Source organism: Scyliorhinus torazame, chromosome 18, assembly GCF_047496885.1.
Source record: "Scyliorhinus torazame isolate Kashiwa2021f chromosome 18, sScyTor2.1, whole genome shotgun sequence".
Taxonomy (NCBI): domain Eukaryota; kingdom Metazoa; phylum Chordata; class Chondrichthyes; order Carcharhiniformes; family Scyliorhinidae; genus Scyliorhinus; species Scyliorhinus torazame.
This window is the reverse complement of record NC_092724.1, coordinates 35,353,856-35,377,590: the sequence shown is the minus strand read 5'-3', so window position 1 is coordinate 35,377,590 and position 23,735 is coordinate 35,353,856. Positions and strand designations below refer to the sequence as shown.

At 41.9% G+C, this 23,735-nt stretch overlaps 2 protein-coding genes across 2 annotated transcripts in view; both read right to left on the bottom strand.

The window, feature by feature from the left end:
• The window catches only part of LOC140395776 (uncharacterized), a 187,344-nt gene extending 182,288 nt beyond the window's left edge, over window positions 1–5,056 (bottom strand). The window contains exons 1-7 of the mRNA XM_072483934.1: window positions 4,789–5,056; window positions 4,237–4,470; window positions 3,830–3,994; window positions 3,380–3,544; window positions 2,912–3,076; window positions 2,431–2,595; window positions 1,967–2,116 (exon numbers count right to left, since the gene is read on the bottom strand). Of these exons, the coding sequence (XP_072340035.1) occupies window positions 1,967–2,116; window positions 2,431–2,595; window positions 2,912–3,076; window positions 3,380–3,544; window positions 3,830–3,994; window positions 4,237–4,470; window positions 4,789–5,056 (1,312 nt within the window). The remainder of the gene's footprint in view (window positions 1–1,966; window positions 2,117–2,430; window positions 2,596–2,911; window positions 3,077–3,379; window positions 3,545–3,829; window positions 3,995–4,236; window positions 4,471–4,788) is intronic.
• Window positions 5,057–7,390: 2,334 nt separating this feature from the next.
• On the bottom strand, window positions 7,391–21,089 carry LOC140395775 (uncharacterized). The gene is made up of 16 exons (XM_072483933.1): window positions 20,923–21,089; window positions 20,110–20,274; window positions 19,653–19,817; window positions 19,186–19,353; window positions 18,374–18,526; window positions 17,951–18,106; window positions 17,429–17,548; window positions 15,993–16,153; window positions 15,839–15,906; window positions 12,496–12,656; window positions 12,121–12,147; window positions 9,589–9,756; window positions 9,112–9,276; window positions 8,631–8,795; window positions 8,197–8,361; window positions 7,391–7,488 (listed from the first exon to the last, which is right to left on the bottom strand). The coding sequence occupies exons 4-16, from the start codon at window positions 19,265–19,267 to the stop codon at window positions 7,391–7,393; spliced, it is 1,689 nt and encodes a 562-aa protein (XP_072340034.1). The 5' UTR covers window positions 19,268–19,353; window positions 19,653–19,817; window positions 20,110–20,274; window positions 20,923–21,089.
• Between the last annotated feature and the right edge of the window lie 2,646 nt (window positions 21,090–23,735).

Below are 23,735 nucleotides of genomic sequence, written 5' to 3'. Positions count from 1 at the left end.
AGACCACATGAGGGTGGCATATTTCCTACCCTGACGGATATTATTGAACCAGATGGTTTTTTCAGACAATTGTTTTGTGGTCATCTTATGACTTTGAATTCCAGACGTTTAAAATCGTAATTGCTATTTACTTCCATCTTCCAACACTTTCAAATGATTAATATTTGAATTGCTGCATAAGTGTGATTTTGTGTGCTCACCACTTGTTGATGAGAGTGACGTAGTGTATGTCGACTCTGCAGTTGTTGATCCTTCAGTAGAGCCCACTGTTGATGTTGAAGCTGTTTCACTTGTTGCGGGAGTAGATGATGGGGAGGTCAGTGCTGCTGTGGTTATCTGTGTGCTTGTAGTGGATGATTCTGCCGCTATTATTTAAAGAGGTAATGATTTTAGTCAGTTAAATAGGGAGCATGAATAATATATTCTAATTTTTCCACACCGCATGTCCTTTATGACTTGTTCACACTGATGTCTAATGGGCTTCATTAAATAATTTAATGTGGCTTTGTTAATTACTGACGTACAGCTGCAAGAATTTATTTTATTATTTGTTCCTGGACGTGGGCATCGCAGGCTGTGCCAGCATTCACTGCCCATCCCATGAAGGGACATTTAAGAGTTAACCACATTGCTTTGTGTCTGGAGTCACATGTAGGTCAGACCAGGTGAGGACAACATATTCCCTTCCCTGACAGATATTATTGAAAAAGATGGGTTTTTCGGACAATCATTTTGTGGTCATCTTTTGACTTTGAATTCTAGACTTTTCAAAATTAAATTCAAATTTCCCCACCTGCAGTAGTGGTATTTGAACCAGAGTCACCAGAGAATTACTTGGGGTTTCTGGATTATTAGCCCAGTGTAAACATCACTGTGCTATTTCCTCCATGGCAGAGATGAGCACTAGATTTTTCCATGTATAATTACAGCCAAGAACATAATAATATATTATTTTTATACTGCCTTCATGTGTTTCTAACTATGAGTAGATTTTCAGGACTGAGAATGGGATGATTGCAAAGAGTATTTTCGATTACTCACCATTTGTTGATGGGGGTGGTGTAGTGCCTGTTGTTGCTTCAGTAGTTAATGCTTCAGTGGAGCTCACTGTAGGTGTTTGCGCTGTTGTACTTGTTGAGACGGAAGCTGATGTTGAGCTTTGTGCTGCTGTGGATGTCTCAGTAGCTGCAGCGGAAGTTTCTTCGACTGCTATAAAAATAAGAGACAGACTTAGAAAGTGTGTAAAAAACATAGAAAAACACTCAAAATGTTGAGCCCAAAAATCATCTTCTTTGAGCTTCCATATCATGTAATATTTCTAATGTAAGATAGGCATTTTAAAATAATTCGAACGATGAAATCTCATCTGCACATTATTCTTTTGGGGGCAATTTTGGGCAGCCATATACTATGTACTCCTTTGACAATGTTCAGTTGAGTGTTTCTACACCTGGATTTGGCATAACAAATAGAAATGGTCGAACTGATAAGGGAGCACTCATATACACACCACTTGTTGAAGTGAGAAATGTTGTGATCGATGATGCTGTAGCTGTCAATGCTTCTGTGGAGCTCACAGTGGCTGTTGTTGCAATTGTACTTGTTGAGGGAGCAGCTGATGTAACAGTTTGTGCTGTCGTGGAAGTCTGTATGTTTGCAGTCGACTGTTCTGATGCTGCGGTTAAAATAGATGACAGCCTTAAAGAGGTAAACAGCATGTCTGGAACAAGATGCGAACATTACAGCTGAAACTCTATCTTTTTAACATGATATAGAGTGCTACTAACTAATGGCCTTGTTACAATGCAGAAATCAGAAAATGGAATTTGCGTTTTATTCTACTCTGTAAATTGATAGCCAAAATCATGCTTAATTCTTTTGTTAAATTTCCATGATGTGGTTTTATACTTGCAGTCAGTAAAACAGATCAGAATATTAGAACTGAGCTGAGACCACTCATACTCACCACTTGTTGACTGTATTGATGTTGTCATTGTCGTTGATTCAATGGAACTTGCCCCAGATGTTGGTGCTGTTGTACTTGGTGAGGGAGGTGCTGATGTAGATGTTGCTGCTTCAGTGGAAGTTTGTGTACTTGCTGCCGATACTGATGGCTCTGTGATTTAAAAAGTGTACATTGCTTTTGAGGGAACTGGAAAGGCATAGATCAATATATAAATGTTTTTATTTATGTTTGTGTCCTAGTTTTTGTCAAATCGCATGTATATCAGAAGATAATGAGCTGGATAAAATAGCCTCAAATTGTGGCCGCATTAGAGCACCAATTGTGTTTTCCATCTCATTTAGCCAGTTCAATTATTGGAAGCAACAAGAAATCTTCTTATGGTTTTTGCTATGTACTTCCATCTTCCCGCAGTTACAAATGATTAATATTTGAATTGCTGCATAAGTGTGATTTTGTGTTCTCACCACTTGTTGATGGGAGTGACGTAGTGTATGTCGACTCTTCAGTTGTTGATCCTTCAGTCGGACCCACTGACGATGTTGGTGCAGTTTGACTTGTTGCAGGAGTAGATGATGGGGAGGTCAGTGCTGCTGTGGTTGTCTGTGTGCTTGGAGTTGATGTTTCTGCCGCTATTATTGAAAGAGGGAATGATTTTATTCAGTTAAACAGGGAGCATTGGTCATATATTATCATTTTTCCACAACATTTGTACTTCATATCATGTTAATACTCTTGTATCATGGGGTGTACAGAATCATTTAACATAGCTTTGTTGTAACTGAATGTACAGCTTCACGGGATATGAGCACCAGATTGTTCCATGTAAAATTAGAGCCAACAAGATAATATTATATCATTTTTTTACTGCATTTATGTGTTGCTAACTATGAGTAGTTTCTCAGGACTGAGAGTGGAAAAGTGCAAAGAGTGTTTTTGGTTACTCACCACTTGTTGATGTGGGTGGTGTCGTGCCTGTTGTTGCTTCAGTACTTGATTCTTCAGAGGAGCTCACTGCAGGTGTTTGCGCTGTTGTACTTGTTAAGACGAAAGCTGATGTTGAGCTTTGTGCTGCTGTGGATGTCTCAGTCGCTGCAGCGGGAGTTTCTTCCACTGCAATGAAAATTGGTGATAGACTTAGAAAGTGTATAAAAACATTGAAAAACATACAAAATATTGAGCCCCAAAATCATCTTCTTTGAGCTCCCATATCATGTATATTATCAATGTAAGATAGGCATTTTTAAATAATTCAAATGATCAAATCTTATCTGCATATTATTCTTTTTGGGGCAATTTTGGGCAGCCATAAATGATATGTACTCCTTTTGACAATCTTCAGTTGAGTGTTTCTACACTCAATTGGCAGAACAGATAGTAATGGTAGAACTGATAAGGGAGCAATCACACACTCACCACTGGTTGAAGTGAGAGATGTTGTGATCGAAGCTTCTGGAGTTGTCAATGCTTCTGTGGAGCTCAGTGCGGCTGTTGTTGCAATTGTACTTGTTGAGGGAGCAGCTGATGTAACAGTTTGTGCTGCAGTGGAAGCCTGCATGTTTGCAGTTGACTGTTCTGTTGCTGCGGTTAAAATAGATGACAGTCTTAAAGAGGTATACAGCTTGTCTGGAACAAGATCCTAAAATTTCAGCTGTAAATCTATCTTCTTAACGTGTTATAGAGTAAAACTAACTGATGACCATGTCACAATGCAGAAATCGGAAAATGGAATTTGCATATTATTCTACTCTGTAAATTGATAGCCAAAATCTTGCCAAATTCATCAGTTCCATTATGTGATTCTATACTTGCAGTCGATGAAACAGTTCAGAATATTAGAACTGAGCAGAGAGCACTCATACACACCACTTGTTGAAAGGATTGATGTTGTCATTGTCGTTGTTTCAGGTGTCGATGATTCAATGGAGCTTGCTACAGATGTTGGTGCTATTGTACTTAGTGAGGTAGGTGCTGATGTAGACGTTGCTGCTTCAGTGGAAGTCTGTGTACTTGCTGTCGAGACTGATGGCTCTGTGATTTAAAAAGTGTACTTTTGAGGGAACTGAAAAGGTATGGAGCAACAGATAAAAGTTTTTATTCATGTTTGTGTCATAGTTTTTTATTTACATGTTTAATTACATGTATATGGGAAGATAATCCGCTGGATAATATGGTACGAATTGTGACAACATTAGACCAGCAATTATCATTAAGCCTGCACAATTGCAGGAAACAATATGCTGCTGAAAGTTCTGATGGTTTTTGCTGTGTACCTCCATCTTCCAGCAGTTTCAAGTAATGCATAGTTGAATTGCTGCATAAATGTGATTTTGTGTGCTCACCAATTATTAATGGGCGTGACGTAGTGTATGTCGACTCTGCAGTTGTTGATCCTTCAGTAGAGCCCACTGTTGATGTTGATGCTGTTTCACTTGTTACGGGATTAGATGATGGGGAGGTCAGTGCTGCTGTGGCTGCCTGTGTGCTTGTAGTTGGTGTTTCTGCAGCTGTTATTGAAAGAGGTAATACTTTCATTCAGTTAAACAGGGAGCTTGGGTAATATATAATCATTTTTACACAACGGTTGTACTTTATATATCATGTTAACACTTATGGCTAATGGCCTTTACATAATCATTTAACGTCGTTGTATTAACTGAATGTACAGCTCCACGAGATATAAGCGCCAGATTGTTCCATGTACAATTATAGCCAAGAAAGTTAATATTATATTATTTTTATACTGCCTTTATGTCTTTCAAGCTGTGAGTGGTTTTTCAGTACTGAGAATGGAATATGTGCAAAGAGTGTTTTTGGTTTCTCACCACTTGTTGATAGGGGTGGTGTAGTGCCTGTTGTTGCTTCAGTAGTTGATCCTTCAGTGGAGCTCACTCTCGGTGTTTTCGCTGTTGTACTTGTTGAGGCAGCAGCTGATTTTGAGCTTTGTGCTGCTGTTGATGTCTCAGTAGCTGCAGTGGATGTTTCTTCTACTGCTATGAAAATAGGATAGACTGAGAAAGTGTATAAAAACAGAAAACACACAAAATGTTGAGCCCAAAAATCACCTTCTTTGATCTCCCATAACATGTCCATTACTAATGTAACCTAGGCATTTTTAAACAACACGAATGAGCAAATCACATTTGTGCATTATTTTTTGGGTAATTGAGGGCACCCATATGCTATACTCCATTGACAATCTTCAGTTGAGTGTTTCTACACTTGGATTTGGCAGAACAAATAGAAATGGTAGAACTGATAAGGGCGCAATCGCATACACACCACTTGTTGAAGTGAGAGATGTTGTGATCGATACTTCTGGAGTTGTCAATGATTCTGTGGAGCTCAGTGCGGCTGTTGTTGCAATTGTACTTGTTGAGGGAGCAGCTGATGTAACAGTTTGCGCTGTAGTGGATGTCTGTATGTTTGCAGTTGACTGTTCTGTTGCTGCGGTTAAAATAGATGACAGCCTTAAAGAGGTATACAGCATGTCTGGAACAAGATCCTAACATTTCAGCTGAAAATCTATCTTCTTAACATGATATAGAGTAAAACTAACTGATGACCATGATACAATGCAGGGGCGTCATTCTCCGACCCCCCGCCGGGTCGGAGAATGGCCGTTGGCCGCCGTGAATCCCGCCCCCGCCCCCGCCGAAGTCTCCGCTCCCGGAGATTGGGCGGGGGCGGGAATCCAGCCGCGCCGGTTGGCGGGACCCCCCGCTGGATTCTCCGGCCCGGATGGGCCGAAGTCCCGCCCAGAAACTGCCTGTCCCGCCGACGTAAATCAAACCTGGTATTTACCGGCGGGACCAGGCAGCGTGGGCGGGCTCCGGGGTCCTGGGGGGGGGCGCGGGGCGATCTGACCCCGGGGGGTGCCCCCACGGTGGCCTGGCCCGCGATCGGGGCCCACCGATCCGCGGGCGGGCCTGTGCCGTGGGGGCACTCTTTCCCTTCCGCCTCCGCTACGGCCTCCACCATGGCGGAGGCGGAAGAGACTCTCCCCACTGCGCATGCGCGGGAAACTTTCGGCGGCCGCTGACGCTCCCGCGCATGCGCGGGGAAACTGACAGCGGCCGCTGACGCTCCCGCGCATGCGCCGCATTTCCGCGCCAGCTGGCGGGGCAACAAACGCCATTTCCGCCAGCTGGCGGGGCGGAAATCCCTCCGGCGTCGGCCTAGCCCCTCAATGTTGGGGCTAGGCCGCCAAAGATGCGGAGACTTCCGCACCTTTTTGCCGGCGCGATGCCCGTCTGATTTGCGCCGGCTTTGGCGCCAGTCGGCGGGCATCCCGCCGTTGGGGGAGAATTTCGCCCCAGAAATCAGAAAATGGAATTTGCATATTATTCTACTCTGCAAATTGACAGCCAAAATCATGTCAAATTCTTCAGTTCCATTTCCATTATGTGATTTTATACTTGCAGCCGGTGAAACAGTTCAGAATATTAGAAGTCAGCAGAGAGCACTCAAACTCACCACTTGTTGAAAGGATTGATGTTGTCATTGTCGTTGTTTCAGGTGTCGCTGATTCAATGGAGCTTGCTCCAGATGTTGGTGCTATTGTACTTGGTGAGGTTGGTGCTGATGTAGATGTTGGTGCTTCAGTGGAAGGCTGTATACTTGCTGTCGAAACTGATGGCTCTGTGATTTAAAAAGTGTATATTTCTAAGGTAACTGAAAAGGATGGATCAATTTATAACAGGTTTTATTCATATGTATGTTATAGTTTTTGTCAAATCACATGTAAATGGGAAGACAATAAGCTGGATAAAATAACCTGGAATTGTGACAACATTAGAGAACCAATTGTGTTTTACATCTCATTAACCCTGTGCAATTATAGGAAACTACATTCTGCTGAAATCTTCTGATGGTTTTTGCTGTGTACTTCTATCTTCCAGCAGTTTCAAATGATTAATATTGGAATAGGTGCAAAGAGTGTTTTCAGTTACTCACCACTTGTTGATGGGAGTGACGTAGTGTATGTCAACTGTTCAGTTGTTGATGTTTCAGTCGAGCCCACTGTCGATGTTGATGCTGGTTGACTTGTTGCGGGAGTAGATGTTGGGGAGGTCAATGCTGCTGTGGTTGTCTGTGTGCTTGTAGTTGATGTTTCTGCCGCTATTATTGAAAGAAGTAATGATTTTATTCAGTTACACGGAGCATGGGTAATATGTTACAATTTGTCCACAACAATTGACCTTAAAATAATGTTGATACTCATGTATCATGGGATTTACTGAGTCATTTAACATGGCTTTGTTTTAACTGAAGGTACACCTCCAGGGAATATGAGCCCCAGATTGTTCCATGTTGAATTATAGCCATCACCGTAATAATATATTATTTTCATATTACATTTCTTTCTTTCTAACTATGAGTAGTTTTCAGGACTGAGGATGGAATATGTGCAAATGGTGTTTTTGGTTAGTCACCATTTGTTGATGGGGGTGATGTAGTTCCTGTTGTTGCTTTTGTAGTTGATGCTTCCATGGAGCTCACTGTAGGTGTTTGCGCTGTTGTACCTGTTGGGACGGAAGCTGATGTTGAGCTTTGTGCTACTGTGGATGTCATTGAATCATAGAATGTACAGTGCAGAAGGAGGCCATTCAGCCCATCGAGTCTGCACTGGCCCTTGGAAAGAGCACCCCACGTAAGCCCAGAACTCCGCCCCATACCGGTAACCCAGCAACCCCTTTGGACACTAAAGACAATTTATCTTGGCCAAACCACCTAACCTGCACAACTTTGGACTGTGGGAAGAAACCGGAGCACCCGGAGGAAACCCACGCATACACGGGGAGAATGTGTAGTCTCCGCATGGACAGTGATCTAAGCCAGGATTCGAACTCGGAACCTGCGAGCTGTGAAGCAACTGTGCTAACAACTGTGCTACCGTGCTGCCAATGTAGTTGCAGCCAAAGTTTCTTCTCCTGCTGTGAAAATAGGTGATAGACTTAGAAAGTGCACATAAAGCATGGAAAAACACACAAACCTTCAAGCCCAAAACAAAACTTCCTTGAACTCCTATATCATGGATATCACTAATGTGACCTTGACACGTTAAAACATCATAAATGAGAAAATCTCTTCTTCTCATTGTTCTACTTGGGGCAAGTGAGGGCAGCCACATGATATATTCCTTTGATAAACTTCAGTAAAGTGTTTCTTCACTTGGAGTTAGTGAACAAATACAACTGGTGGAACTGATAGTGCAGCACTCGTATACTCACCGCTTGTTGACGAACGATATGTTGTTATTGATGCTTCTGGATTTATCAATGTTTCTGTTGAGCTCAATGCGGTAGTTGGTGCAATTGTACTCATTGACGATGGAGGTGATGGAACAGCTGGTGTTGCAGTGGATGTCTGTATGTTTGCAGTCACCTGTTCTGCTGCTGCAGTTCAAATACATGACAGACTTATAAAGGTATACAACATTATAGCTGAAAATCCACCTTTATAGCATGATATAACGTGCAACTAACTAATGGCCATGTTGCAGAGCAGAAAACACAAAGTGGCATTTGCATGTTATTTAACTCTGCATATTGATAGCCAAAATGATGCCATATTCTTCTGTTAAATTTCCATGGTGTGTTTTTATACTTGCAGTTGGTGAAACAGATCAGAATATTAGAACTGAGCAGAGAGCACACATACTCACCACTTGTTGAAAGGATTAATGTTGTTATTGTCGTTGCTTCAGTGGTCGACGATTCTTTGGAGATTGCTCCAGATGTTGGTGCTATTGTACTTGGTGTGGTAGGATTTGATGTGGATGTTGGTGCTGCAGTGGAAGTCTGTGCATTTGCTGTCGATACTGATGGCTCTGTGATTTAAAAAGTGTGCATTGTAGTCGATGGAACTATCAGGTGGATCAACATATAACAGTTTTTACTCATATTGGTGTTATAGTTTTTGTCAAATGACATGTATAGGGAACTATAATGAGCTGGATAAAATAGCCTGGAATAGTGATAACATTAAGGCACCAACTGTGTTTTACACGTCATTAATCCTGTGCAATTATAGGAAACAACATACTGCTGAAATCTCCTGATGGTTTTGCTATGTACTTCCATCTTCCAGCAGTTTCAAATGATTAATATTTGAATTGCTGCATAAGTGTGATTTTGTGTGCTCACCACTTGTTGATGAGAGTGACGTAGTGTATGTCGACTCTTCAGTTGTTGATCCTTCAGTAGAGCCCACTGTTGATGTTGATGCTGTTTGACTTGTTGCGGGCAGCGATGATGGGGAGCTTTGTGCCTCTGTGGTTGTCTGTGTGCTTGTAGTTGATGTTTCTGCCGCTATTATTGAGATAGGTAATGATTTTATTCAGTTGCACAGTGAGCATGGGTAATATATTATCATTTTTCCACAATGTGTGTCCATTATATTATGTTAATACTCATGTATCACGTGATTTGCTGAGTCACTTAACATGCTTTTGTTTTAACTGAAGGTACAGCTCCAAGAGATACGAGCACCAGATTGTTCCACGTATTACAGCCATCACCATCATATTATATTATTTTCTTGCTGCCTTTATTTATTTCTACCTGAGTCGTTTTTCGGGACTGAGAATGGAATAGGTGCAAAGAGTGCTCTCGGTTACTCACCACTTGTTGATAGGGGTGGTGTAGTGCCTGTTGTTGCTTCAGTAGTTGGTGCTTCAGTGGAGCTCACTGTGGCTGTTTGCGTTGGTGTACTTGTTGAGACGGGAGCTGATGTTGAGCTTTGTGCTGTTGTGGATGTCTCAGTAGTTGCAGTGGATGTTTCTGCTACTGCTATGGAAATAGATATTAGACTTAGAAAGTGTATAAAAAGCACGGATAAACACACAAAACGTTGAGCCCATAAATCAACTTCCTTGAAATCGTGTGTCATTGATATTGCTAATATAACCAAGACATGTTGAAACATTACGAATGAGTAAATCTCATCTGCACATTATTCTACTTGGGTCAACTGTAGACAGCCACATCCTATACTCCTTTGATAATTTTCAGTACAGTGTTTCTACACTTGGAGTTGGCAGAACGAATAGAAATGGTAGAACTGAAAAGAGAGCACACGTACACTGACCACTTGTTGAAGGGAGAGATGTTGTGATTGAAGCTTCTGGAGTTGTCAATGTTTCTGTTGACCTCAGTGCGGTTATTGTTACAATTGTACTCGTTGGTGGTGGAGCTGATGTAACAGTTTGTGCAGTAGTGGAAGTCTTTGGGCGGGTATCTCCCGCAACTGGCTGGATGGCGCGTGCCGGCACCAAGAGCGGCGCGAAGCACTCTGGCGTCGGGCCGACCGGAATGTGCATAATCCTCCGCACTTCCGGGGACTAGGCCGGCGACGGAGGGGTTGGCGACATGCCAACGGGTGTCGAGGTGCCGACACGAGCTGTCGCATGCGTGATTCCACGCATACGCAGACCGGCCGGCCTGTTTCCTGCGCATGCCCAGGGGGGTTCTTCTCCGCGCCGGCCATGCCGGAGCCCCACGGAGGCCGGCGCGGAAAGAAAGAGTGCCCCCATGGCACAGGCCCGCCTGCAGATCGGTGGGCCCCAATCACGGGTCAGGCCACCGTGGGGGCACCCCCCTGGAGCCAGATACCCCCGCGCCCACCCGAGGAATCACCTAGCCAGCCTACATGCCAGGTCCCACCATGATGGACCATGTCCATTTCACACAGGTGGGTCTGGCCAGGAAGCGACGGCTGTTTAGCCCATCGGGACCTGGAGAATTGCCGGGGGGGGGGGGCTGCTGCCAACGGCCCTAGACCGGCGCGGCGTAAACTCCGCCCCTGCCCGCAAACCGGCACCGGAGAATAGAGAAGCTGGCGTCGGAGCAGCGGGGCAGGATTCATGCCGCCCTCCGGGAATTCTCCGACCTGGCCAGGGGCGGGGTGTCAGAGAATCCCGCCCTTTATGTTTGCAGTCGACTGTTCTGTTGCTGCGTTTAAAATTGGTGACAGTCCTAAAGAGGTGTACAGCATATCTAGAACAAGACCCTCATATTATAGCTGTGCAAACTCCACATGACAGTGACCCTGGGCCGGGATCGAACCTGGGTCCAATGCACTTTGAGGCTGCAGTGCTAACCACTGTGCCACCATGCCAACAATGTTAAACATTCATACATGAATATCTCACAGTATTATTACCAATCTCTTCTTGCTCATATCATTGATAATCTGAGAAATATGATCAAATATGATCAAAAGCTCAGTTGTGTGTGATATTTATTTTTCTACATAAATTGACGTTATGGTCAAACTTGAAACAGATTGCATTTTATTACCGAAGGCTAGTAACAAAATTGATTTTGCAAGAGCAGTTCAGTGAACTGAGATCTTTGGGCAACAGTAAGGACAGTCCCGTTTTCAGTTACATTTATAGTAAATATACAAATTCTTAATTTTTAAACCCTACCTGCAGCCACTAATTCTACTGATTGAATCAAAATTCATTGAGCACCAGATTTTACTTTTAATTCAGACGTTTCCCACTCAATATGTGCTTTAGCATTTACATTTCCAAATTTTAAAAGTTTAATCAATATCTTTTCAGGCAATCATATTCACCACATAGTTTAAGTTCTACAATAAAGTAAAAATAAAATTCTTGCATGATGTAGCACCTTTCACGAACATCTGATGTCCCTCAGCACATTATAGCTAACAAAGTTCTTTTTCTGAAGGATAGTCACTGTTGAAATGTTGCAAGCTCACATACAGCAGTGCGATCATGGCCAAATAAACTGTTTTCTGTGATGTTGGTAGAAAGATATCTCCCTGCTCTTTTTCACAATAGTGTGTGGAACATTTAACTTCAGTAACTTCAGAGTCAGTGATGAGTGCAACACCCCACTGGTGTGACAATATAGATTTTTGCACTTTAGTCCTGCGGTTGGACTTGAACCTGCAAGTTTCTGAAACATTGGTGAGAGTGCTCCCAACTAACACAAGAATCAATGTTTATCTGTGTATTAGTTCCAGCGCGGTCCTAAACTGAGCAAGAGAGAATGTGCTTATAATTTCAGTATGGCACAGAGAAAGCTTTCACAACATGTTTATTGTCTCAGGTCAAGTTGTTGTAAGATTGTAGAGATACTAAACAACAATATTAACAGAACCAAGATAGTTATAATACTTACTGGTTAAAACAATTGATTCATGATAACCTGAAAAATCAGAAATGAAATGGATGACTTCAGGAGGTGAAATAACTTTATGTTAAAACTGCAATTAATTACATGTGTCAGATACAGATTAGTAATAATCTTTATTAGCGTCACAAGTAGGCTTACATTAATACTGCAATGAAATTACTGTGAAAATCCCCCAGTTGCCACACTACGGAGCCTGTTCGGGAAACGGAGGCAGAATTCAGAATTTGCAATTCACCCAACAAGCAGGCTTTTGGGACTTGTGGGAGCACCCGGAGGAAAGACACGCAGACACGGGAGAAATTGCAGACTCCGCAATTTTATGTAAAATCAGATCAATATTTAATGAAAATGAGCACTTACCATTGACAAAGAGGCTGTTGCTGTCCAGTGAATATGGTCCGAAGGTGGTGATGCCCTGCGTGTTGTTTTGGAATTCATGGTAGAGTAGAACTTTATCAACTTGAGCAGTAGCACTCCAAGTGCAGATTGCCTCAACCGTACTGCTGCCATCACTTGCAGGCCTGCCACATACACAAACCAGGTGATTAATTTGTTTTAAAATTTTAAATTTAACGCAGAATCATTGAATGGCTGGGTTTTTGTGTTCCGCGGTGAAGCATGAGCACTAGCCACTCGCCTCATAGAAAGCCTCACTGTGAGATTTCACATTCTCTGTGGCAAGAAATCCAACTCTTTCAATGTGCAATTGATTGTAAGATTGTGAATGGGGATTGCCAGTGCGAGACTGCAACAGTATCACTCCCAGGTAATAATAATAATAATCACTTATTGTCACAAGTCGGCTTCAATGAAGTTACCGTGAAAAGCCCCTAGCCGCCACATTCCGGCGCCTGTTCAGGGAGGCTGGTACGGGAATTGAACCTACGATGCTGGCCTTGTTTTGCTTAACAAGCCAGCGATTTAGCCCAGAGTGCTAAACCAGCCCCAGGTAGCCCAAAAAACAATTACATTCAAGAATTGTCATAGACAGCCAAGCAGGAAATGAATAACATGTACAATCAAATCACTCTCAAAATACATTGCTGAGAATAAAATATAGATTGTGACATTCACATGGATTTAAGTTAGAAACATTGAGTACTGATATTGACTCCTTGTTGAATTAAGGCTTAACCTTCTGGTGATGGCTCACAGTAGTGTCAGAGTGGAAAATGGGAAATGTCGGCAAATCAAATGATTTCAGTGATTGCTGGCACTGGATGGATGGGGTGGGGGTGGGAGTGAGTTTTGTGTTGGGGGTGAGGGGGTGGTGGGTCTGGTGTTGGTGGATCCTCATCGAAGCTTCACTTTCCCTGAACTGGCAGAGCAGTGGATCACAAGCAGCAAATGTAGGATTTCTGCATTAACCTGCACCATATTGACAATGAAAGCTGTCTAGGCGCCTTCGGAAATCCTGTAAATTCCAGGCCAATAGTTTTCAACATTCGAAAGCTGTGCTTAAAATTTGCACGATACATTTCTGAAGTCATCTATGTGATCGTTATTTTCTGAATGATGGTACATTTCTTAGTGTTTGAAAAGGCAGTGAGGATTTTTCACACTACTGTACGTTTTGGTGTTTGTACATGTGGATAAGGCTGAGGCTATTTAGTGGCATGAGCATTATTCAAGAACACAATGCCGGGGTATTGGATATTCTCCACTCGATGCTGCCACAAGTGGACAGAAGGTTGCTATGAACAAATTTTACCAAGCGAACAGAAACGGGTGCCTACATGTTAGCTTAAAAGTTGGGTCGGTCCCACCCTCAATTATTCATTTTGCCCCTTGCCTGCTGGCAGCTCCCTTTTCCTAACAGTGCCACTCGGGCAGACAAAACAAGATTGATCATGAAGTTGGGAATATAAGTTATACCTGGGTAATGCAGGGTCCAGGCTGGAAGTTTTAAAATGACATATTATTTACATTTTTACCGTACAAACACTTTTTAATCATGGAACTAATATCTTATTACTATGATATTATACAATGTAGACTGGTTTTAGTGTAATCCTGTGTGTGTCAAATCTGTTCAATGGTGGTAACATAGAAATAAAGGATCTGAATACTGAAGATATATAAATAACTGTACTGAACTGCACTGTGGGCTCAAATCACAAAGCATGATGGTCAATCTATTCAAGTCAAAGCTTTGCTATTATCAGCAAAGCTCGATAAAATGATTAGGACATGGGATAAAGGGGGAAGGGCAGCACAGTGGTACAATAGTTAGAACTGCTGCCTCACAGCGCCAGCGATCCAGGTTTGATTCTGACTCCGCTGACTGTGTGGAGTTTGCACATTCTCCCCATGCCTCGTGGGTTTCCTCCGGGTGCTCCCGTTTCCTCCCACAGTCAAAGATGTGCAGATTAAGTGAATTGGCCTTGCTAAATTGCCCCTAAACGTTAGGTGGGGTTACGGGGATATGGCGGGGAATTGGGCCTAGGTAGAGGTTTCTTTCGGAAGGTCAGTGCCTACTCATTGTTCCTCCTTCTGCACTGTAGGGTTTCTATGGTGCAAAGAAATATCTGCAGTGGTTGGAACAATTTTGTGAGTTGCTCAAAAGACATACACAGAGGGTTTTATTATTGGATTACAACCGCGACAGGGTTTGTCACACAAATTACCTAATCAACCTGCATTGTAGTCAGTATTTATCATTGATTCATGGTTTAATAAATGTTTATTACCTTGGTGAAATTTCATCCAAATTGTTGTGACAGTTTTACCCAGAGTAAAGATAAATTAACCTGTTGACAAGGTAAAGGGTCTTACAAAGTACCCCACAAGGGGGGTGGCAGCTGGGTTTGGGACGGTGGTTGTGTCACTCACATGGTGGAGCAGAGTACGTCAGGAAAGAGTTTGTTGGGCACAGGGTACCTGATTAGGAGCCACCACTCTCACCCTGTGGTTGATATCTGCTAAGCTTTACGAAGTGACCTCGCCAAGTGTCCTGGGCACCGCAAACCACTGGTAATATACCATTGTTGGGAGGAAGAAGCCCTTAATTGTGTATTATTTGGATGTTTAGAATGGTCTAATTGGCCTATGGGCAAGCAGGCTGTTAACTATCTCCCACAGTTCATTAAATATCAATAGAAATAGGTGTGATGCTGCAAATATGGAACCCAAGTAATTTTGCCAACTTGGCAGCACCACCGTGTTCCCACACACCTACCCCACTTGGGAAAGGTGGGGAATAGGGAACACGTCAAATTCTGGCCATAGTGTCTTATCTCATTTTGTTGTCACAGATAAAGTAACAAATAGCAAGTGCATTGGAGTTGGTCTTTCAAACTGAAAACTGTGGTTTTCTCTGCCTTATTGTTTCACAATGGGAAGGAGGGCTACCTGCAGCCTCCCTGTTCATCTACGGCTACATTATTCAATACCTGAGGCAAAACCATTTTCTCCGAGCCATGAGTGTGGACATATTTCACAGTCAGAGTTTTGAAGTGACTTCCGCTTTGTGGGGAAGGTCATGGAATCAGCTCTCTGAAATGGTGGAAGATTGGGTATGTGGGGTTTGCAACGATGCAGTTTGACAATGACCTCATCAATCCATGACATTGAGAAAATCATTTTCTAACACTTTTCAAATTTTATTTAAGTTTTTAAAACCTGGTCACTGGAACATCAACATAAAAATTCAGGTGTGGATTCAGTTTAACTTGGACTGTTCGGAATAATGTTAATTTCTTACCTGAAAGACACAGACTGACAATTTATGAATTTTGACTTGACATTGCTATTGCCAAACAGATTATTGAGCTGTAAGGAATTAAAATGTTGCATTTTAGTACGAAAAATACATTGAAAGCGAATATTTTCTTTCAAAATTACTTGGACAACCATACCTCTTCACGGATTTTGCTTGAGTTTGCTATATACAACGGCGAACTGAGATTTTGCAGACTTGATGTGAATGACAGTGTGAGCACAGTGAAGGTTACATTAAATTCTTTTGCCTGTGTCCCTAGATTTGGATTGACTGTTACAGGAACAATTGGGGGTTCCACTATAAAAACAAAAGATGCAAAAAGAATTAAGGTCAAAAAATCTACATCTTTTCAAGTAAGGATGACAAGTTATTAGCTCAGATTTATTTGAGACTGGTGAAGGAACAGCTTTGGCTGTCCACCTCTGTTCAGTTGCCCAGAGACTTCTAATGACCTTGCCAGCAGAAATTCTTACTCTTCCATTGGTGGCTTGAATTTTGTAAACTCTCAATCGAGTAGGAAATCTGCTAACCAATGAAATTGGAGTATCTTCATAGAAGACAAAGCAGGAAATAATAAACAGGAAGCATTTATTAAATTTAAATCATTGTTCAGAAACTGAAATAAAGTGTGTTTTTTAGGAGCAAGACGGAAAAGAGCAAAACATTTAATTTTAAAAAGTCTGCAACATTATTTTTCTTCTAAGGAATGATAAGTTCACCCTGAAATGATATTTTTTTTGACGGTCAGAGAGGATGTTCAGAAATAATTCTGGCGTACTAATGCATTGAAAACATAGTTACTTCTGATTGAAATAGACTTGAATATGTCATCAGCATTTGTCACAACTTTAGTAGCACCTAACCCATGTTTACAACAGTGATTTTGTTGCAGATCCATCAGCAAAAACAGCTGCAAGACAGCCGATGAAGGAAAAGAATATAATTGACAGCAGCTTCCACATTTTCATGTTTAACTGTACATGTGCAGATTCCGGAGGTCGATGTTAATTTTACTCTGAAACAATATTGATGACTGAAAAGCTCACTATTATCAGTAGAGTACATTATTGGCTTTCCAGGGAGATCTGCCTGATGCCTCAAATTACAGAAATTGAACAGGCTGGAGAAGCCACACACGAAGTATCCCATCAATTTAGCTTCCTGTACAGCCATAACCTCAGATTTCTTTGATTTTCCAATAGTTGTATTATCTATATGATACATTGCATCTGGGTGGAATCTGCTGATTAATTCTGTTTGAAATTTCATTAGCTTCCATCTGCAACCCACTGACCCAACCCTACTGCAACCTGGCAGTCAATATGTGACCAAAGTCCAATCAGGTTAATGGTGCGGCTGAATGATGCATTCCTGCAAATCACTGCCCAGAATATGCATGAGGGTGAGATCTGCTTCCACCTCTCTATATTTCCAAACATCAGAGATATTCCAACTTACAGACGTGGAAACTATTTCAATTGATGGTACAAAAACACTTCTTAGACAAAGATCAAAATAATTGATAGAACTCCCCTGCATAAATATGCAGCTCATTGTTGTTGCTGCGTGTACCTGTCATTAGGCTGGTTGTTCCTGTTGTAAATGCTTCATTGGTAGTCACGGGCACAGCTGAGCTTGTTGAGGTTTGAATAGCTGTAGAAGGAGTTTCTCTGCCTGATGGTGTTGATGTTTCTGTTGCACGAAAGAGAACATTCAACATTGTTACACAAATGTTCATATCCTATCATCCTATTCTTTTGCCTTCAAAGTATGAAGCTGCTGCTTTAGCTGGGTATGGGGTGAAATTCTGATGTTAATACAGGGTGACGTATTGAGATTTAATAATGGAGCATATACCAGCCCTGCTTAAATTGGAGCTCGATCGGCAATATGATTATCCTTCCATTACCAATAAGTCCTTGAGCGGGAATTGAACCCACAGCTTCTGGTTCAAATGTAGGGACACATTTGAACCTACATTCTAGAGCCAACACAATCATGGGCTATCTTTCCATTCTGTATTTCTAACTTGACAGTAGATTGAAAAGATTCAGAAATTTACAACTGATAAAAGAGCACTCGCAAACTCATTACTTGTTGAGAGGAGGGAGGTCGTCATTGTCGTTGATGCTTCAAGGGAGGTTCCTGTAGTTGTTGGTGCTAATGTACTTGTTGAGGGAGGAGCTGGTGTGGAGGTTTGTGCGACAGTGGATGTCTCCATATTTGCAGTGAAATGTTCTGTTGCTGTTACTGAAATAGAGGACAGCCGTAATGAGATATGCAGGCATGGAGCAGCATTCTAGGCGATGAGAAGGTCGCCTTCATAGTTTCATATATTGTTGGCTAATTAACATGGCCAGGCGGCAAGGCAGCAATGGTCAAAAGGCAGTTGCACATTATTCCACATTATGATAGCTGATATACCATTGTTGTTACATTTCCATTATGTGTTTTTAAAGTTGCAGCAGGTGAATTAATTCAGAATATTACAATAGAATGGAGAGCAATAATACTCACTGGAAAGGAGTGATGTTGTTATTGTGGTTTCTTCAGTTGTCGATGATTCAATAGCGCTTGCTCCAGATGTTGGTGCTATTGTACTTGGTGTGGTAGGTGCTGATGTAGATGTTGGTGCTGCAGTGGAAGTCTGTGCTGTCGCTACAGATGGCTCTGTGATTTAGAAAGTGCACTTTGTTATTGAGGGAACTAGAAAGGATGGATTAAAATATAAAAGATATTATTCATATTTGTGTTATACTTTTTGTGAAATGACATGTATATGGACTATAATCAGCTTCATAAAATAGCCCAGAATTGTGACAACATTCGGCCACCAATTGTGTTTTACATCTCATTAACCCTGTGCAATTAGCGGAAACAACATACTGCTAAAATCTTCTGATGGTTTTTGCTATGTACTTCCATCTTCCAGCAGTTTCAAATGATTAGTGTTTGAACTGCTGCATAAGTGTGATTTTGTGTGCTCACCACTTGTTGATGGGAGTGACGTATTGTATGTCGACTCTTCAGTTGTTGATCCTTCAGTAAACAGGAAGCATGGGTAATATATTATCATTTTTCCACGACGGTTGTACTTTATATCATGTTAAGACTCATGTATCATGGGATATGCAGAGTCATTTAATATGGCTTTGTTTTATCTGCATGTACAGCGCCACGAGATATGAGCACCAGATTGTTCCATGTGTAATTAGAGCCATCAAGTTAGTTTAATTTTATTTTTATACTGCCTTTATGTGTTTCTAACTGCAAGTAGTTTTTCAGCACTGAGAATGGAATAGGTGCAAAGAGTGCTTTCGCTTTCTCACCACTTGTTGATGGAGGTGGTGTCGTGCCTGTTGCTGCTTCAGTCGTTGGTGCTTCAGTGGTGCTCACTGTAGGTGTTTGCATTGTTGTACTTGTTGAGACGGACGCTGATGTCGAACTTTGTGCTGCTGTGGATGTCTCTGTAGCTGCAGCGGAAGTTTCTTCTACTACTATGAATATAGGTGACAGACTTAGAAAGTGCATAAAAGGCATAAAAAACCACACAAAATGTTGAGCCCAAAATTCATCTTCTTTGAACTCCCGTATCATGTATATTACTAATGCATGATAGGCATTTTAAAATAAATCGGATGATCAAATCTCATCTGCGCATTATTCTTTTTTGGGCAATTCTGGGCAGCCCTATGCTATGTACTCCTTGACAATCTTCAGTTGAGTGTTTCTACACTTGGATTTGTCATAACAAATAGAAATGGCAGAACTGATAAGGGAGCAATTGCATATTCACCACTGGTTGAAGTGAGAGATGTTGTGATTGATGCTTCTGGAGTCGTCAATGCTTCTGTGGAGCTCAGTGCGGTTGTTGTTGCAATTGTACTTGTTGAGGGAGCAGCTGATGTAACAGTTTGTGCTGCACTGGATGTCTGTATGATTGGAGTCGACTGTTCTGTTGCTACGGTTAAAATAGATGACAGCCTTAAAGAGGTATACAGCATGTCTGGAAAAAGACCCTAACATTATAGCAGAAAATCTATCTTCATAACATGATATAGAGAACAACTAACTAATGACCCATGTTACAATGCAGAAATCAGAAAATGGAATTTGCATATTATTCTACTTTGCAAATTGATAGCCCAAATCATGCCATATTCGTCTGTTAAATTTCAATTATGTGTTTTTAGACTTGCAGTCGGTGAAACAGTTCAGAATATTAGAAGTCAGCAGAGAGCACTCAAACTCACCACTTGTTGAACTTATTGATGTTGTTATGGTTGTTGCTTCAGGTGTCGATGATTCAATGGAGCTTGCTTCCGATGTTAGTGATATTGTACTTGGTGAGGGAGGTGCTGATATAGATGTTGGTGCTGCAGTGGAAGTCTGTGTATTTGTTGTCGATACTGGTGGCTCTGTGATTTAAAAAGTGTACATTCTTATTGAGGGAACAGGAAAGGATGTATCAATATATAATTGTTTTTAGGCATATTTCTCTTATAGTGTTTAGTGAAATGACATGTATACGGAAATATAATGAGCCCCAAAAGACGTGCTTGTTAAGTGAATTGGACCTTCTGAATTTTCCCTCAGTGTACCCGATCAGGTGCCGGAGCGTGGCGACGAGGGGATTTTCACAGTAACTTCATTGCCGTAATAATGTAAGCCTGCTTGTTGCAGTAATATAGATTATGATTATAGCTAATAAAATAGCCGAGAATTTTGACTACAATGGCCACCAATTGTATTTTACATATCATTTATCCGGTGCAATTATAGGAAACAATATACTGCTGAAATCACCTGATGGTTTTTGCTATATACTTCGATCTTCCAACTCTTGTCTGGAGTCACATGTAGGTCAGACCACGTGAGGGTGGCATATTTCCTACCCTGGCGGATATTATTGAACCAGATGGTTTTTTCAGACAATTGTTTTGTGGTCATCTTATGACTTTGAATTCCAGACGTTTAAAATGGTTATTGCTATTTACTTCCATCTTCCAACACTTTCAAATGATTAATATTTGAATTGCTGCATAAGTGTGATTTTGTGTGCTCACCACTTGTTGATGAGAGTGACGTAGTGTATGTCGACTCTGCAGTTGTTGATCCTTCAGTAGAGCCCACTGTTGATGTTGAAGCTGTTTCACTTGTTGCGGGAGTAGATGATGGGGAGGTCAGTGCTGCTGTGGTTATCTGTGTGCTTGTAGTGGATGATTCTGCCGCTATTATTTAAAGAGGTAATGATTTTAGTCAGTTAAATAGGGAGCATGAATAATATATTCTAATTTTTCCACACCGCATGTCCTTTATGACTTGTTCACACTGATGTCTAATGGGCTTCATTAAATAATTTAATGTGGCTTTGTTAATTACTGACGTACAGCTGCAAGAATTTATTTTATTATTTGTTCCTGGACGTGGGCATCGCAGGCTGTGCCAGCATTCACTGCCCATCCCATGAAGGGACATTTAAGAGACAATCATTTTGTGGTCATCTTTTGACTTTGAATTCCAGACTTTTCAAAATTAAATTCAAATTTCCCCACCTGCAGTGGTGGTATTTGAACCAGAGTCACCAGAGAATTACTTGGGGTTTCTGGATTATTAGCCCAGTGTAAACATCACTGTGCTATTTCCTCCATGGCAGAGATGAGCACTAGATTTTTCCATGTATAATTACAGCCAAGAACATAATAATATATTATTTTTATACTGCCTTCATGTGTTTCTAACTATGAGTAGATTTTCAGGACTGAGAATGGGATGATTGCAAAGAGTATTTTCAATTACTCACCATTTGTTGATTGGGGTGGTGTAGTGCCTGTTGTTGCTTCAGTAGTTAATGCTTCTGTGGAGCTCACTGTTGGTTTTAGCGCCGTTGTAATAGTTGAGATAGAAGTTGACGCTGTGCTTTGTGCTGCTGTGGATGTTTCAGTAGTTAAAGCTGAAAATTCCTCTACTGGTGTGAACATAGGTGACAGACTTAGAAGTTGTATAAAAAGCAAGGAAAGGCACAGAACATATTTAGCCCAAAAAACATTTTCCTTGAGCTCGCATGTCCTCGATATTATGAATGTAACCTAGGCATTTTTAAGCAAAATGAATGAGCAAATTTCATCTGCATATTCTTCTTCTTGGGACAATTGTGGTCAGCCGCATGCTATACTCCTTTGATGATATTCAGTGAAGTGCTTCTGCACATTAAGTTGGCAGAATGAATGGAAATGGCAGAACTGATTAGGTAGCACTCCCATGCTCACCACTTGTAGAAGGGACAAATGTTGTGATTGATGCTTCTGGAGTTGCCAATGTTTCTGTCGGGTTCAGTGCAGTTATTCTTGCAATTGTACTTGTTCAGGGTGGAGCTGGTGTAACAGTTTGTACTGTGGTGGCTGTTTGTATGTTTGCAGTTGACTATTCTGTTTCAGAGGCTTCAATGTGTGACAGTCTTTTCGAGGTCAAAAAACATATCTGGCAGAAGATGCAAGCATTGTAGCTGATAATTCACCTTCTTTACATAATGTTCAGTGCAACTAACTGTAAGGTTTTCGGGCAATTCGGCCTTTTTGGAACTGCCCAAGAATAAAAACTCAGAGACTGTAAACTGACTTTTCAGCCAAGAAAACAGAACCAGTTTTCCCAACAGGCTTGGTCCGCTGAGCTGAGTAGGGACATAAGTACATAAATATTTACAAACCCCCCCTAGGAGCTACAAGGAAGAAGGAGCCAGACAACGAGATAACATCAAAACACAGACAAAGGGGCACGGGAATACACAGGAGGCTCGCCTGCAAGCAGGACAATGGGATGGTCATAGCCCCCTGCAAATGTAAATGACCTGGCCTCCACCAGAGCAGAATCCAATTAACACCCCATCAACATAGCGAGGTGAGAATAGCAGCCATCTCCGGAGCAGCTGGAAGACACTGAAATTCTTCACAAGAGAGCTTAACCTCGTTATCCTAGGAAACAGACTGTCTGGGTTCAGCATATTGCGCTGGAAAAGCCCCTGTAAGATCAGCGGTAGAGAAAAACCAAGTTGGAGGCGGACCTGGGGGAGGTACTCCAATCTTGACAGAAGCTACCGGCAGAAACTCACTGGGAGGAGGGGGGCGGAGCCAGCGCCAAATTCAAATCGCGGACGGTAGAAAAAACCATGTTGGAGGCGGACCTGGGGGAGGTACTCCAATCTTGACAGAAGCTACCGGCAGAAACTCACTGGAAGGAGGGGGCGGAGTCAGCGCCAAATTCAAATCGCGCAGGTCTGCCTAGCTGGAAGGAGCGGACCTGCGAGGAATACCCGGAAACATACAGCTCTGACCGGCTCAAAGGGGGCGGGACCAGCGGGAACTTTAAATCTTACCTTTTTCAATGCAAAAGGGGCTGGCCGATCACAGAACAAAGCCAGGTAAAACAATATAAAAGGGGCTGTGTTTTCGATTGGGGCTCTCTTCGTTCTTGGCTCGACCTCTGCACCCCTGACTTGACCTCTGCAGCCTGTGACCGTAAGTACCCTGCAGCAGCTTGCGAAACTCCCTTGACTTTAATAGTGGTTGAGGCTTTGGGGAAGGGAACTTGTTTTGTGCCTTGTGCTATTGCTATAAACTGTGTAATCATAAGAATTTTCGTTGTGTCCGATATATTATTTTTGAATAGACTTAGTTTGTATTAGAGCATAAGATTTTATTGTATTTCTTCTGTTGATGATTTTGACCTGGGTTTTGCAATAAACCTTGATTTGATGATAATTGGAGTCGTTTAAATTCTTCAATCTTTCACCAGCGATCTCTGACCAAGTCATTGTTAAAATACTCCTCACCTTAATTCCGGGTTCAAGAATCGAGGGTCATCTTGAGCGATTCACTCAGGA